At 39.7% G+C, this 17,703-nt stretch overlaps 1 protein-coding gene across 1 annotated transcript in view; it reads left to right on the top strand.

Annotated features, from left to right (window-relative positions):
• The window catches only part of GLI2 (GLI family zinc finger 2), a 253,158-nt gene extending 238,847 nt beyond the window's left edge, over nt 1-14,311 (top strand). The window contains exons 12-14 of the mRNA XM_060774321.2: nt 670-951; nt 6,974-7,310; nt 8,486-14,311. Coding sequence (XP_060630304.2) covers nt 670-951; nt 6,974-7,310; nt 8,486-10,842 — 2,976 coding nt within the window. The 3' untranslated portion in view covers nt 10,843-14,311. The remainder of the gene's footprint in view (nt 1-669; nt 952-6,973; nt 7,311-8,485) is intronic.
• The last annotated feature ends 3,392 nt before the right edge of the window (nt 14,312-17,703 follow it).

Genomic DNA, 17,703 nt, shown 5'->3' with positions numbered 1-17,703 from the left:
AGGTGGATCATAGAGGGAACTATGTTTGTACTAACACACTAGATTTGACAGTACAGCTTGCTGAGGAATGCAAGAGTGAAATGGTCCCTAAGTCCTACATCACAACCCACATCAGCTGCAAGAAAATCAATGAAATTAGGCTAAAAGATAGTTTCACATCTTAACCACAGCATTTGCCATTTAGGACACCCTGTGCTTACAAAAGACAGGGCTTAATTGAACACCATAGATTCAACCTTATTAATTTACTCATTTATTTCATTTAATACCCTTTTTCCCAGTAGGAGACCTGGCGCATCTCACCTAGACAGATGACCAATTGTAATGGTTTAAATAACCCCACAGAATTGAATAAATAGTTTAAAACAGTACTAACATAGAACAGTTTAAAAGTACTTGTTTTGCTTAATAAAATTGATAACAAATGTAACAAATAAATAAATATTCAATAGGCTTTAACTTTTTTAAAAAAATGTTTCCTTGTTTATTAAATTTATGTTCTATCTTTCTCCTAATGTGGGGCCCAAACCTGAAATTTCCAGTGCTAGCATGAGATGTGTTTGCCTTCAATACCGCAAAATAGGCTGTCATTCAAGTAAAAATGTCAGCCAAAATATGAGTGAAATATTTGCTCCAGGTGTATAACTTAAGATTTCCTCCCCTTGGCAGAAACCCTATGTCTGTAAAATTCCTGGCTGCACAAAGAGGTATACAGACCCCAGTTCCCTCAGGAAACACGTGAAGACGGTGCACGGGCCGGAGGCCCATGTCACCAAAAAGCAACGCAATGATGTTCACCTGAGACCACCTGCCCTTAAGGAAAACAATGACAACGAAGCAAGTGCCAAGCAAACTAGCAAGGCTGCGGAAGAGCACACCGAGGCAAACAGCACTCCTAGAGGCACGGAGGACTGCTTACAAGTGAAAACTATCAAGACGGAGAATTCTGTGGTAAGAGAGGCATTTATCTCAAATGTGAATGATGCCATTTGTATTTGTCAAGTGCCATAGGAAAAGTGATTAGCCTTCTCCTGACCCCAATACACACAGCCTGTTTCAAATCTCCCGGCTCAGCATTCATCAAAGCCCACCTAGAATCCTATGAAAACTTCCTTTTGCATGTTAAATCTAAGGAGTTAAAAAAAGAACAAAAACATATTATTGACATTCAGAATATTTCTCTTTGCTGCATCTGAGACACAGTATTTTCTTTATAAGTGAAACTGGTGGAATTTTCTAATTATTATTACTTTGATGATGAGGTTGCTGGTGAAGATCCAGTCTGTGAGCTTTTAGTTGTGTATCCTAAAATAGATAATAAAATAGATGTTGATTGAACCATCTTATACTCAATGAAATCAGTTCACCTATCCCAAGATTGTCTACAGTCACTCTTTGATGCAGTCAGATTTCTTATTACTAATACTTTGGATTAATTTGAGAAAACGCACCATGCTCCAAATGGGGGTCACAACACTGTTTTACCCCAATATCCTGCCTAAGACAACCCCCTTCCATCTATTTTAGCATCCATCCAGTTCTATGGTTGACCGTGAAGAGCACAATGTAGCAGCTTCTTCTGTCACCCTCTTTAGCTGTATTGCTGTGAGATGTTCAGGAGTGAGGCATTCAAGGAAACTCACTGGAGTATCATTTAGAGATGCTATGCCCTTGGACCCTCCAACCAGGAATCCAGTGTGCTTAGTTCATTTTTTATAGAAAGACTGCAAGGCAAGGGAAAGTTAGACTCATATTTTAGCAAGTGTGGGGGAGGATTTGTGATCACAGAAAAAGGGGGGGGGGGGAGAAGTGATGATTTTAAATGTAGTGTGTTCCTGGGTGGCATCATTCTTGTCTTATGTATTGATGAAAGGATGTGCGTGTCTGTGCCTCAGTCTGGCCATGCCCACTTTGAATTCTTGTCACTCTCTATTTGCTGGAGTGTGAACCCTGATGTGTGAACCCTGACAAATATGAGTGAGATAATGAGGACCCTAGCATGGAAAATCTTCTTCAGAGTCTATTTTCAATTCTGGTACCATTATGAAGCATATGACTTAAAGAGTACTACTATAACCTGTTGAGGCTGCCACACTAAAGATGTTTAAATAATATCCCATGAATCAACATTTTAAAACTATTACAGCTCAGATGGATCACAGTAGACTGCATTTCACATTCTGAAAATTTAAGTTGTTTAAAAACATCTTTCTGATAACACCAGAAAGTATTGATGATTGGGTGGAGTTATTCCCTCATCTTTGATATTCCTTTCTAATTGACCTTGCTACCAATATGCCTAAAAAAAATAGTAATCTGATTCCCATTCATATATTTCAGTTACTAGTTTTCACTAATGCAAAATACATTACAGCCAAAACATTTGTCTGACATATCCTTTTGCTCTTCACAAGATATCCACCTACTAGGAATGTAAGACAACAAACTAATTGAGTGGATTGGATTTTCTTTTAACTTGTGTCATGCATGTTACAAATCTGTCATTATCTCTGGCATCTCTTCCTTGCTTCATCAGTCATCTTGGCCCTTTCCTTTTTGTTGTCTGTGTTCTAACAACCTGTTCTTTTTCCTCTTTTAACTTACTCTACTTCACAAGGACAGTCGGTACTAAGGTGAGCAAATACACTGTCAAAATCTCTGTACAAAAAGCTTAATGTGCTTTGTTCTACAACCATCGCAAAATGACTCCAACTACTTAGATACGTGTATATTTTCTGCAAACGGCAAGACAAAATATGTGTAATTAAATAGTCTTACTTAGTCTAAGTATCCATAATTTTTTATACATCAACCTTTCCATATTGAAATTCCATAAAGACTCTTTCTAAAAATTCAACTTTCCTGTTAATGGCCAATGTCTGTAGTAGGGGTGGTTCTCCAGATATGTAGCAGTTGTCATTATTCTTCATTATTGGTTAAAATGACTAGAAATAATGAAAGTTTCCATCCAGGAGAATCTGGAGAGCCATACACCAGAGACCCCTGACCTATATGCATCTTATAACATTCCCAGACAGATATCTCCAAAGTGTCCCTGGCCTATTCAAGTGCAGTTGAGATAAAATCCTGCCCAGACTGAAGGCATGTTTTCATCTCAATGTTTTGAAGTATAGAAGGTGTGATTCCAGTTGGGCAAATTAGTGTTCATAGATATTCAAGAGAATCAGCGTAATGTAATGGTGTGAGTATTGGACGAGGACTCTAGGGTATGAATCCACACTCAACCATATAAGCCCACTGGATGACTTTGTGAAGGCAATGGCAAGCCTCTTTGGGATGACTCTTGCCAAGAAAACTTTATTTTGAAGACACATAACAAAAAAAATCAGATATTTATATAGTATGCTAGCATATATACCAAGCATTGCCGAAATGTTGGAGGGGCCACTGCCTGTCTGCTTTCTCCCTTCTCCAGCTCTGGGAAGACCTAACTCACAATGTCTCTGTGGCAACACTCTGGCAATGGTGGGCAGGCACTATCTGTGGCTCCTTCTTTCCTTCCTAAATTTCCCTCATATACCTTCTCCTTCTCTCCTTCCTTCCTTCCTTCCCTCCTTTTTCTTTCTTCCCCTCTCTGTCTTGTTTTTTTCTCCTTCTTTTCTCTTTCCTTTTTTCCTCTTTCCTTTTGTCCTTCCCTCCCCATATCTTTCCCCCTTCCTTTGCTTTCTTTCTGCCCTCCCTCCTCCTTCTTTTTCCTCTTTCTTCTCCTCATGCACATCATCAAGCAACAGCCAATACACATAATTCCCTTGTTTGCCTGTCACATGACTAAGGGCCACTTGACCTAGCAATGGCCAATCTGCTTTGTTCCTTTGCTTTCCCTCTCTTCTGAGTCTGAAGGCTTGGGTTTTTGTTTTTTTTAGTTTAAACCTCTCAGTTATTTTATATTGCGTAACGAAGGGTCTGTGTGCCATGTTTGGTCCATATCCATGAAGATATGTAGGAGCCGTTCTGGTATAAACAACAAACCAATAAACAAGCAAACATACATAAATACATTCTTTGACATAGATGAATAGATTTCAATATTATGTTGACTTCATTATTATCCTGTTGCATACCTAAACTTTTCTCGGTATTGCTGTGATATTAATGATCAGAAGATCACGAAATGTTTCATGCAGATGACAATTCTGTGCCCCCCTTCAAAATTACTTTCCTTTGGGCAGCACTCCCAGCAATGCCTTGTTATCATCTAATCTCTCTCTACTACCCCGAAAAACAGTCCTCTTTTAGAAGCCTTGCAGATTCAGGTCTGGATAGTACTTGGATAGGAGACCACCAGACAGCACCAGGTTTCTCCAGGTATGGCTGAGAAAGAATTCTTCTCGAAAGCCTGAAAAACCAGTTCTACCAGTCAGAGTTGACAAGAGTGGAACTTGCTATGTCCACTTTCTACTTTCTGGTGAAGTTGAGAAAATTAAAGCTTTCCTGGGCCATCTCTGAAAATTCAACAAGAAAGCATTGTTCCATATGAAGAACAAAGGAGAGAACAGTCATTATATTCTATGGAACTGGGCAGGTTTCTGGTTACAAAAAAAGAGGAGAGGGATAAGCGTAATGGGTTATCTGGCATTCCAGCTCTCCAGCATTTAGGACCAGTCATCACAAATTATCATTCCATTGCCCAGACAAGAAAAAAGGCCCTTCCTCTGAGCCAGCAGAGAACATTTAACTTTCATTGCAAATAAATTACTTAATGTGAAATGTAATTCCTAATAAAAAAAACATTTACCAAACCTTAACCTGCAAATCATGTCCTTATCTGCCTATAAAGACTGTCAGCCAAGCATGTTAAGCTCCTTTGAACCATAAGAAGCACCCCATGCCGAAGCATTTCGGGTTTGATTCTGTGGCAGATAAGCAGCCGCAGTCTGCAGAGCTGAAGGGAGAGAGCCCAAATCTACTAATGTTTCAGGTTTATCTCAGAGAAGCATCAAAAGCTTAAGTTTCTTGAGTGAGCACATATAGATCTGCTTTGCTAACAGAAAAAAAAGAATTACCCTCAAGGCTTTTAACTTCCTGAAATTTACATAGAAGTGCTCGGCAAAGTTGTAAAAATTAACTTAATCACTTTAAATTACTTATCTCAGGAAGAATCATGTGCCCACACTGAAGAGCCCTCACACTTATGGACAATAATAGACACATTGATGCTATCGCCTAATGAGGATTTGTTTATATACAGAGTAGGTCTGGTTTAAAGAAGCTTAATTGAAGTTTGAAGTTGGAGTGGTTCCTTGGTATGGCTTTGAATTCTTTCAAATGTATTGAGTTTCAATAATGCTAGACAGGCTTTTAATATTGTCAACTATTCTCCTTATTAACTCAAATCTGAAGTTATTTAATGTTAGACTTACCAGACATATAGCTTTACAATATTAGCTCTGTAGATAAATGAAGTAGAATGTGAGCTGGTGTTTATAGGTTAAAAAAACTGGAATAGAAAATACACACATTAAGTTAACATACCCCATATCTCCATGGTCCAATATTCAGTCTAAGTGGTGAGTACAGCTTCCTGACTTAGAAGAACTCTTATTCATTCCTTTTGAGAGGAAAAAAAAAACAAAAAGAAACCTGATCAAGTATAATGGCATTTTGCTTAAAATCATTGTAGGGTTGAAATAAATGTGATGCATTTTTAAAAAAATCATTTCATGAGCTGGCTCCAGCCTCTACCTTCAACAGATGGAACATTACGCTTACAGAAGGCGCCTTAGCCTTATTTTAGAGCAGAGGTCCTCAAACTGAGGCCTGAGGGCCTGATACGGCCCTTCAAGGTCATTTACCTGGCCCTCGCTCAGTGTCAACCTAAGTCTGAAACGACATGAAAGCACACAACAACAATAACATCAACAACAATCTTATTTCATCAGCCAAAAGCAGGCCCACACTTCCCATTGAAATACTAATAAGTTTATATTTGTTAAAAATTGTTCATTTTAATTATTGAATTGTTTTTAAGTGTTTGTTGTTTTGTTTTTGTTTTTTGCACTACAAATAAGATACATGCAGTGTTCATAGGAATTCATTCATGCTTTTTTTCAAATTATAATCCGGCCCTCCAGCAGTTGGAGGGACTATGACCTGGCCCTCTGTTTGAAAAGTTTGAGGACCCCTGCTTTAGAGGAACAGCGTAACTCACCCAAATTCAGTCAGGGAGACCCAATCTTCAACAGGTATCATTGTTGAGGGGACAGAAGGGGTCACTGTATGAAGGGAAGCCGAGGAGGCCCACTTCCACCAACTCAGTTGCACATGACTAAATGAATCCAAGCCATTATTTTAGGTACCCTACAAAACTGAAATTTTTGGGTTTTTCCAGTGGTCCTTTTAATTAGAAAGAGAGAGAGATTCTCATTTGTTTTTATTTTGCACTTACTCCAGTTTAATCAGATTTGTTGCATTTAACTTAATGGATCCCTGCCATTGTTTTAGGTACCTTACAAAACTGAAATATTTGGATTGTTTTGGTGGGGCTTTTCTTAGAGAGGCGGTGGGAGGGGGAAATTCTACTTTGCCTTTATTTTGTATTTACTCCATTTTAATCTCATTAGTTGTGATTAATTAAAGGGTTTTTTTCCTGAACAGCTTCATGACACTATAATTAATGCAATGTTGTCACCCATCGATGAAATCATGAAGGCCACCATCACTGATCAGAATCAATAACAATGTGGAAAAACAAAGCAGAGGGCAGTGAAGGAAAAGAAAAAAGACAGCCCCAAGAAGAAGAATTAACCAGAAAACAAAAGGGGGAGGGGGGATCAAATCAATCCAAATATTTGATTGGCTTGGTGGTACCAATTTTGAGACGAATGTGAAATAATTGGTTCAGCTTAATTTCATAGTATTAGAAAAGTTGACATACTCTATGTATGTGAATGTCATTCATGTGTGAAAAACCTGAATTGTCTGAGGTGACCTTCATTTTTCTTATTTTCCTTAGATGTATCAGTCCAGTCCTGGTGGCCAGTCATCATGTAGCAGTGAACCATCACCACTTGGGAGCACCAACAACAATGACAGTGGAGTAGAGATGAACATGCACAGCGGGGGAAGTCTGGGGGACCTGACCACAATGGAGGATGGCACTCCTGTTGTAGACTCGACGGTCTCATCTGGCAACTCTACCGTCAGCCTTCAGTTGAGGAAACACATGACAACAATGCAGCGCCTTGAGCAGCTCAAGAAGGAGAAACTCAGGACAGTGAAGGATTCATGCTCTTGGGCAAATCCAGCACCGCACGTCAGAAACACCAAGCTGCCTCCCATTCCAGGCAACAGTAAGTCAGCCTGGCCGCTCCGAACGATGTTTCACAGACCTTCCTACAGCTGTCCTATGATGAGCTATTTCCCATGTTGTCCCCCCACCCAAGAACAGATATAGGAATTGAAATCTGAAATAGGGAAAATATCCTGAACCTTCACACATATCTATCCTCGTCAAAAACACATGTCAGGTATCACATTGCAGTCTGAGTGTTCTACCACCCCTGAGAACCAGCACCTGAAACAGGATGTCAAGCTTGATTTCTAGCTTAAAACACACGCTAAAATGCTGTAGAGAGAAAACCATGTATGTAAGGATATGAAGCTTGGTAAAGCATTCATTCTTGCCATTTCAATAGCTTTTCCCTAACATTTGTTGATATTTATGGTTCGGATTGCCATTTAAGGGTTTTTTTGTGTGTGAAAATAATTGCAAATATATATATAAACTTCAACATTTCTCTGTAGAAAACAGTGCATTTAGCTCAAAATTTTGCACAAAATATTGGGTTTCAACAAACATATTTTCAATAATAGGAAAATAATTCAAGTTTTGTACTGGGTCGATATTTTTTATTTAGGCCAACTTTATTGTGCATGCATCCATATACCTCTGAACTCTAAACAAGCATTAAATGAAAGAGAGATCAACTTTTGGAAAAATAACTTTCCAGAACATTTGAAGCTAGCTATACCAGGTACTCAGGTGAATTCAGGTTACATCTAGAATCTTTAAATAAACATGGTTTTATCTAATTCATGGAAATCAACCCTCCCTGCTGACCATTTCTGCTTTTTAAACAAACACACGACACTGCCAATTGTTCTTTTTACTGTACTATATTGTTTTTTATATTTTAACTCATACTCAGTCTTTTCCCCAAAGCCGAAAGTCTAAGCATCACACAATATTTTAAAAATCCAAGTCATAACACATGTTCATGAGCAAAAATGTTTAAAATGGTATTAAACTATATAATACAGTTAAAATGATTGAAAACACCTCCATTTAAAATCAAAGGATAGATGTAGCACAGAATACTCTACCAAGGGCCCTTCTTAACAACTCAAATAAGCTTTCTATGGAGTACATGTGTATGAGTTTGTGTAGAGAATGAATTAAGTGAACAAGGGAGGTATCTTCTACTAATATCATTGACTAAGAATCCTATTTTCCTTTCTTATTCAGGCTGTCTATTGGACAATGGAGGTGGTATTTCTACAGCACTGCCTAATCAGAGGTTAACAGAGCTGTCCATCAATGAGGTCACAATGCTGAATCAACTAGCTGAACGCCGTGACAGCTCAACAAGCACCATCAGCTCTGCCTACACTGTCAGTCGCAGGTCATCAGGGATATCTCCATACTTCTCTAGCCGCCGTTCTAGTGAAGCTTCCCCATTTGGAAACCGGCCTAATAACACAAGTTCTGCTGATTCCTACGACCCCATTTCCACAGATGCCTCTCGCAGGTCAAGCGATGCTAGCCAATATAGCGGTATCCCAGGTCTTCTGAATCTGACGCCAGCTCAGCAATACAGGCTGAAAGTGAAGTATGCAGCTGCCACTGGTGGCCCTCCACCAACTCCACTGCCTAACATGGACAGAATGACTCTGAGGAATAAGATCTCCCTCCTTGATGGAGCAGATCCTGCTTTACCTTCCTTTTGCTTCCCATCTGTGCCAAGGCGCTGTAGTGACAGCATGGCTTATGGGTATGGATCATCACCTGCCTTTGCCCATGAGGTGCCAGGCAATAGTGCCAGGCGTGCAAGTGATCCAGTGAGGAGACCTGCTGGAGATCCAGCATCCCTCCCCAGAGTCCATCGTTTTAACAGCACCAACAACATGAATCTCCTTTATCCTCCTGCAGACAGAAGGAATTTCAACTTGGCAAACTTCACACATACTGAGGGAAATCTCACTAGACACATATACTCTCCACGGCCCCCGAGCATTAGTGAAAATGTTGTCATGGAAGCAATGGCTGGTGAAACAGATGGTTCAGTAGGAGATGATGATATTGTGCTACCTGATGATGTAGTACAATATATCAAATCACAAAACAATGCGATGACTACGGATCCCTCTTCCACAGGGTATGGGAATGAGATGCAGAACTTCCAGGCCAATATAAAAGAACAACAAAACAACATGCTGAGCCAACACAGGATGGCTCTTCCTGATGTGAGTATGAATCATACAACACCAGTCGTCAATGGGTGTCAAATAAATGTAGGGGCCAACTCTAATTTGAGTAAAAACAACATGCCAGTCCAGTGGAATGAGGTCAGCTCAGGTACAGTTGATACGTCTTCTGCTCAGCTGAAGCAGCAGGTCTCTCAACGGAACTTAGCTGTTGTCCACCAGAAGCAGAACTTTGGGCAATATCAAGACTTCAGCCAACAACAGATGCAAATGGGTCAAAGCAATATAAACATGATCCCACAACAGTTTGTGCAAAAGAATGCAGGACTGGATGGACCGAGACTAAACTGCATGCATTTACGGCAGCAGCAGCAGCAGCGGCAGGTGCATCCAGGTCCTAGTAACAGTGCAGATATGCGGGCACATGAAATGTACAATCAGGTTCATCAGATGCTGAGTCCACATACAATGAGCAGTGAGCTCAACCAGCTATCTCCTTCCTGCAATAACATGATAGTGAAGCCTGCTTCTCAAGTTCACCCTCAGCAGGTAGATGCTGTGGGTGGTTCCGTTGCAATGGTTAACAGTAGCAGAGAATGCACGATGCACAATCAGTCTAACCAGGAACAAGGGCACCATCCAAACCACATGAACTTTTCTATGACACAGGAAGCGTTCCATCAACCTTCTTCCTTAATGGCCTCAAGTCAATCAAACTTTGAACCACAACAGAACATGACTGGCACAGTTGGGCAGAGTTTTCCTTCTAATGTGGTACAGCCTCATCCTCCACCTAATCCCAACCCAACATACAGACACCGAGGGATACGTGCTATGCAACCGTTGGGTTACATGAGAATATCTCAACCAACTAATGATCTGAATCCAGGGCAGCCAAGGCCAGAGCCAACCCCTAAAGTAACAGCAGGTATAGCCTCATCACAGTCAGACCAATGTCACAACAGTGTGAGAGAAAACCATTTGATGCACTATTATGGTCAAATACACATGTATGAACAGAATGGGAATTTTAATAACAATGCAGAGTGTTCCATAAGGCAGCAACAGCAGTGTTCACTGAATGTCAAGCCAGCCTCCATGCCCTCTCCTGGAGCTAATCAAGTTTCAAGCACTGTAGACTCTCAGGTTCTGGAGCCTCCTCAGTTAGATTTTGATGCCATCATGGATGATGGGGACCATTCCAGTCTGATGTCAGGGACCCTGAGCCCTAGCATCCTACAGAATCTCTCCCAGAACTCTTCTCGCCTTACAACTCCCCGGAACTCTCTGACGCTGCCATCTATACCGGCTGGAATTAGTAATATGGCAATAGGAGACATGAGCTCGATGTTGACGACACTGGCAGAAGAGAGTAAATTTCTTAACATGATGTCTTAATGCTCAAAGCACAACAGACTAGAAGTATCGAAGAGATTACATGCTAAGCAATTTTATGAATGTGCTTTTTAAAAAGAAATACTTCTGTAGAGTAGACTTTTTTTACAAGTATTAAATACATTAAAGGGATTCCAAATAAGGAAGAAGTGTCTTTGTAAAAACTTGTATAAACTATATAAAAGATGCACTGAAATAATGCACCATTAGTGTTATTTTTGTGTTTGTTTTTCCAAGTGCTGAAATATGCCACCATCATTTTAGAACAGAACTTTCAAGCGTTCCTGTTTGTAAACAATAGGGCACATTTGGCATCATGCTTAAAAACTAACAATCACATCTTTGTTGGTTTTCCAGTATTTCCTTATTGCAGAACCATTCAACCTCAACCTCTAAGTTTGCCAAATGTAGAGTGCTAGACAGTCATGCACAAAAATATTAAAAAGCACTGTTTCAAACAAAGTTCTGCTTTGTAAATCACACATGTGTGTTGTTGCCTTTTTGTTTTCCCTTAGTTATCACTGCAAAAATGCAATTCTACAGTGACAAATGCATGGATATAATTTTGACCGAAATGCAAAAGCCATACTATGTATGTTTAATGCTTAATGCTTTGCTTCATGACCAGAAGTGTTCATATGTGTGTGCATGCGTGTGCACATACAGAAACATGCACAGACACACAGCATTGCTTATACAGCTAATATATTATAGCTTAGCTGAGAAGCATCAGTTTTTGAGCAGTTTTGCAGTGAAGTGCCTTACTTGCCGTAGTTGTTGAGTCGTCAAGGCATCTCTTGTCCATTAATGTCAAATAAAGTATATCACCAGGCGCATGTATAAAAGAAAGGTACATTTATATCAGGCATTACAATATTCCTTTAAAAAGACATTTGAGAAGGACACGTTGATGGGGAGGAGATGTGAAAGATTAATGCCCTGGCTGTTTTACCAGAGGGTACTTTTTATAAGGGGATTTATATCATAAAGAATGGGGTGGAGGTTTGAGAATGCCACTAAGTTAAAAGATACATCTAGAAGGAGAAAGGTTGCTGTAATGCATGGCATTTATTTGTTTTTTAAAGATGTGGACCACTCATAGTTTCCATTGACTTCACATTGGAGTTGAAAAGGCAGAGGACAGTCTCATCAAAGTTGGTTAAATAAGTGATTAAACAAGTGATGTTGCAGAAATTCTTCAGTTTTTTTAATAGTACTTATGAACTTGATTTCCCCATGTTGAATATGTTGTATGCATCCAGATTTGGATGTTGTCAGTCCACTCATTGATCAACACTTTTATGTGGTTTCAGGTAGTCAGCTTCACTCTGTCTTGCAGATGATTGTGAGTTCATATCTTACTTAAGGTACCTTGGAGAAAGGCAGGATATCAATGAACAAACCAGAAACATGGATAATGGAAGTTAGGGAGATTTGCATATCCACCTGGGCTCACAAAAGAAAACCAAGTTGACCACCTTTGCAGGAAACCTGGTAATAGTACAACCTGATATGTGGCCATGTGGTTGATCATACAGTTGCCATGTATTTATAAAAGACCTGCTGTTTGTATATATTGGAGTACCAACAGAACTGAAAGGGAAAATCTCCCACTGTTAGGCCCAGCTTATGCCAATCTTGCAGTTCGAAAACATGCAACTGTGAGTAGAGCAATAGGTACTGCTCTGGTGGGAAGGTAATGGCACTCCATGCAGTGATGCCGGCCACATGACCTTGGAGGTGTCTACAGAGAGTGCCAGCTGTTCAGCTTAATAATGGAGATTTCTTCAAATTGTGGCCATGACCTCAAATGTGTAGCATTATGAATTTCTGTCAATGGAAGCTCTTATACTAATTGATTCATGTGACATAATGGTTCTATTTTTAAACACATTTATTTGTCTAAGTTTGTCAGTCCTTGTGACAATAAGTTGGTAGCTAAACCCTACAGGAAGAGGTAACAGTAATGGCAGAGGCTCCAGTCCAAGTTTGTGGGACCCCATGTTTGTAGGAAGCTTTAGACTCACAATAAGATAATTCAGGGCATTTTAGAGGTTTTCCAATACACATTTTTCAACTTTTATGGCATTTTCTTATTCTACACTTTTATTTTCTTCTCAGCCCTTCTCCCAAAAGAGATAGGAAATCATTGAGGACCACAACATAATGATTTACTTTTTCAACATTGTGCTTAGCATTTGTTGCCATAGTAGACAACAATAGTAGCAACTTTGGTCATTTTTTAAAGAAATAATGCATTCAAAATTGGGAACACAGTACATTCAAACAGTAACTTTCCAAGGTCTAAGTGAACCTCTGTGCTTATGCTGCATCCTGTGTTTGTTGCCACTTAGAAGAATTTGATTATAATACTGAATCTGGGGTATGGCACACTTCTCAAGACAGTCAAGTTCCACATCACTTCTCTAACATTTTATATTTCCACCTTTTTTTTGTTTTGGTTGTAAATGAGTTGCTGAGGAATTTCCTAACATCTTTAATGGTATAGCCATTGCTTTAACCACCTCCAAAATTATTATGAGAATGAGGCGTGATTAGAAGCCCAACAGAAATCAGTGTAAGGTTCAACATACATTATTCACTGATTATTCACTCACAATATGAGAGCTGAAAATAATTGTAGAGGCAGGCTGGAAAGAATAGGATCTTCTGAACTCTGCATTGGAACTAGTTCCGACATTAAACTATGAGAAAATGAACTAGATTCTCCTCCTTTAGGTAGACTTGTACCATCTGATATTGTCCTGATTAGCACATGAGAAGCCTCTGGACACGGCTGTAACTTTTCATGTAATACTTACAGACAATAATCCAATGAGTCATCATGGTCTAGTGGTTTGAATTATGGACTGACTCTTACGGATCAGGATTCAAATCTCTGCTTGGCCATGGAAACGTACTGGGTGACTTTGGGCAAGTCAAACCCTTTCTGAACAAATCCCCCCCCCCCAAATGGAGTTAGGCCTCCATAACCCCAAAACAACTTGAAGGCACACAACAAGCAGCCATTAATTGCAAAATGCCTTGGTTGTCTGAACTATGATTACTGAACAAGAGTTCTCTTGACATGTAATGAGAATTACATGTCTTTAGTATGCTTAGGTATAGTTTGAATATCCCATGCTCCATACATTGTCAGGTGTGAAGGATGCATGATAATATGCGGATTTGTAAACTCCTAAAGCAAAAGGGAAAGAAAAACCTACTCAGGCATCATGTTCTTCAGCTTTACAATGATGGTTTTCATTTATTACTGTAATAGTAACAACAATACTGGCTCTGTATATATTCTGTATAGAAGACGTTCATTATTAAGAGTACTGTAGCTGAATTGTTCTGTCTTTATATCTCCAGGACCTTTTTAGCTGTTTTCTACATCATAAGGATGGCAGTCACATGTTGAACTGTATATAAATGTTTTGTACATTAAAAAGTAATTTTTTTCATAATAGTCAGTTGTTGTCTGTTGGTTCTTATTCAGGTTACAGTCACAGTAGAAAGCATGACCAAAGAACCAAGGAGAATAATTGATGACCACATCACATTACCCTCTTTTTAAACTGCAAGCATACAATTCCATTATGTGAAATTGTAAAGTGTCGATATTGAAAACATACTTCTCTTGTGGCAAACTTTGTCAGGGGACTGCAATTGGCCGCAGCTTTTCATAGAGTCAGGTCCAGCCCATGAGCTTTTTTCTGTCTGATTCAAAGAAGAAGATGACTCTTCCTTCAGTTTTGGTCACAGAAGCATCAACGTTATCAACAAGATAGCTGCTTCTGCTTCAGCCATCGGTAATAGGCTAGTTTTGGATAAACAGGCTGGGATGCCACCAAACCATTTGGGCTTTAAAGCTCTGTCATTCATATAGAAGAAGAGAATGGCCAAGGGGCTTGGGAGAAATATATCTGCCTGAAGTAAGGTGCCTAATTCTACCTTACAGCAGGTTTAGTGCTTTTTGACTGCACATCTGGGGGAATGTCTTTGTTTCCCTTAACATAGTGAGCATGTCCTTGACTGCTCTAGATCAAACACTGGAACGAAGGCCAATGCAAGATAAAATATGTTCACTGTTGGGGGAGGGGAGGGAGGATACCTGTTATTTAATAAAGAACCCCACAGACACCATCAAAGAAGCTTATTCAGGTAGATTATTAAGTCTTAACTGCCCCAAGGTCTCTGGGTTTGGCACTCACTTCACAACCCTTGCTACACTCCATCGCTGACCAATGTCTCTAGCAGCCCTTTTCTAACAACAGACTCCATCTATGCCACAAGAGTTCCTGTTCTTTAGACGTAGTTTGTTCCATTTGGAAGTCAGGCTGTGCTGTAAATCAACATAGCATTATATATTGTAGGGATGACAATTTATGACCGAGTAAGGCCTCTTTTCGACAGCTATTTAATGTGTAAGTAAAATGGCCTAACAAAACAAACCCGCCCCTATAAGTGTATAATTTCTCCCTCTAGGATTTATGTTTCATGTAAACATGCAAACTGCCACTTTAAATATCTTGCTGTAAAAAGTAGTAAAAAGCAAACAAGACTAAGGTAAAGCTCTGAATACACTGTTGATCCTGACACTTTGGATTACGTCTGTATTTACCAGGAATGTTTCCTTTCTCTTGTCTCTTCCCTGCCTTTGAAGGGTGTGGTAGGCAGAGCAAACATTTTGAAAGTTCTTGTTAAAGTTTTGGCCTCTTCACCCAGAACTTTCTATGCAAGATAAGACAATCAGTTGTTACTAGCCTTGATGGCTATACAGTGTTCCCTCGTTACTTCGTGGTTTGCTTTTTGCAGATTTGCTGTTTTGCGGGTTTTTTGCCTCCCAGCAATGATGCAGTGTGGAAGGAGGTTTCACCCTCCCCCTTGGGAGAGAGGCAGCCAATCATTTAAAAGAGGGGGGGGGGGAGAGAGATACAAAACAGTATGTAAATTACAGCCTTATGGCCCCTTCCTTATAGCTAGTTGTTGCCTGGATTATTTATTTATTTATTTATTTATTTATTTAGAGTTTTTATAACCCGGTCTTCTCAACCTCCGAGGAGGGACTCAGGCCGGCTAACAACATAAGATTCAATACAATAAGAAAACATTATAAATCATCAATATAAAATACATTAAAATACAATTCATACAATTCATACAAGTTACAGCAAAATCAGTTTGTCAAAAAGAATCACAAATTCATCGCCATACGCAGAAAGGTCAGCAGTTATTGACTCAGTCATCGTCCTGCAAATGCAGTATCTCAAAGCCATGTTTTTACCAGCTTTCTAAACATCAGGAGGGAAGAGGCAGATCTAATCTCCATTGGGAGGGAATTCCAAAGCCGAGGGGCCACCACCGAAAAGGATAAGTCACACTCTCAGCGTCAAGTCATGGTTGCACAGAACTCTTTCCTTTAACATAATGCTTAGTGAATTGTTGTCTGGAGGGAGTCACATTCTCTCAGCCCCAGGAAGGCACAGATAATTTTACTCATTGACTGTGTCATCACATACTGAGGCCTACATTTTATTGCATGCGACATGTTAGGCTTAGGTCTTGCAAAATGATTTGGTGGGGGGTGGGCTCTCCTTTGTTTCAGGCCTCATCTTAGGCTTTAAATCTTGCCATTATATTGGGAGACATCCATCTTCTTCCAGGCCTTGTGTTCAGCTTTATAGCCTTTGCCATTATATCAGAAAGCCTTCATTCGGAGGTCTGTCTCTATTGTGTTCAGACCACTTGTTGGGCTGCATGCCTTTGGGCTGTTGCTGCCTCAGGCTGGGGCCAATCTGGAGGGGGCCACGTGGTCTTCTTCTGTATCTGAGAGGCCCTCAGGCACAGCCTGAATAAGGTGCCTTTGCTACTTGAAAAGTGATATTGAATAACTGTATATAATCTCATCGGAATTCTAAAGCTGTAAGGTAAATTTAGTCTCATGCATTTGAGGTTCAAACTTCTTATCGTGCCTACTAATGGAATTAACTGGAAACAGAATGTGCTCATTCCAGCCTTCACACTGACTACTAGCATTCTTGAGTGTCCACCAAAGTTTATCGATGGACCCTGTTTTCTATCAAAGTGTATTGGCACAGTTTTCAGGTGTTTCAAACATACGTTGTGGTATTCTTTTGTAACTATAAATTATCAATTAACTGTCATTTTCAGCTATTTTAAGACTTCAAACTTTGTAACCAAAATAGAAATTTGATTTAATTAAATCTATATAAAATATAGAATGAACCATATAATTCAAATTATTTTGTGTTATGGAACTACTTTTCATGATTTGCTTTAAAAAAAGTTTCAAACCCACCCACCCCCAAATTTTTTAATGGCTATGGCCCTGGGTGTGCCTTGGGGAAGGCCTGTCCTGGACCTAAAACACTCATGGAAAGGGTAACTTCTCTAGGATTTGGGGGCATTCTTATTAAAAGGGATTTTTAAAAAATGCAGGGATCTTGGGGGCTTCAAAAACAATATACAGGGAATACGTGTAGCATGCAGGATGAACTTTGCCTTTGTGGGATGAACAGACTGGTGTGAAAGACAAAAAATATTAGCCATAATCTTGTTGGTCAGTTAGAAATGCATGATCTTGTGGCTGTTTTGCATGATCTTGTGGCTCCTACATAATCTCTAGGGACCATGCATGGAGCATGAGAGTCTCTCAGTCTTTAATTACCAGGCAGCAGCTGCTGCATTTGAGAGGGGTCTGTTCCTTTTGATTGATACTGACGGTCCTGTCCACCAGCTTGCATGAGAGACTTTTAGTGTAAGGGAGAATTGTGACAGGGAATACTGTTTCTCACTTTCATACTGGAGATCACTCATGAGAAGAGTGAGATAATGTTA

Source organism: Anolis sagrei, chromosome 1, assembly GCF_037176765.1.
Source record: "Anolis sagrei isolate rAnoSag1 chromosome 1, rAnoSag1.mat, whole genome shotgun sequence".
In the NCBI taxonomy this organism is placed as follows: Eukaryota; Metazoa; Chordata; class Lepidosauria; order Squamata; family Dactyloidae; genus Anolis; species Anolis sagrei.
Note: the sequence above shows the minus strand (reverse complement) of the source record. Positions and strands in the feature narration are given on the sequence as shown.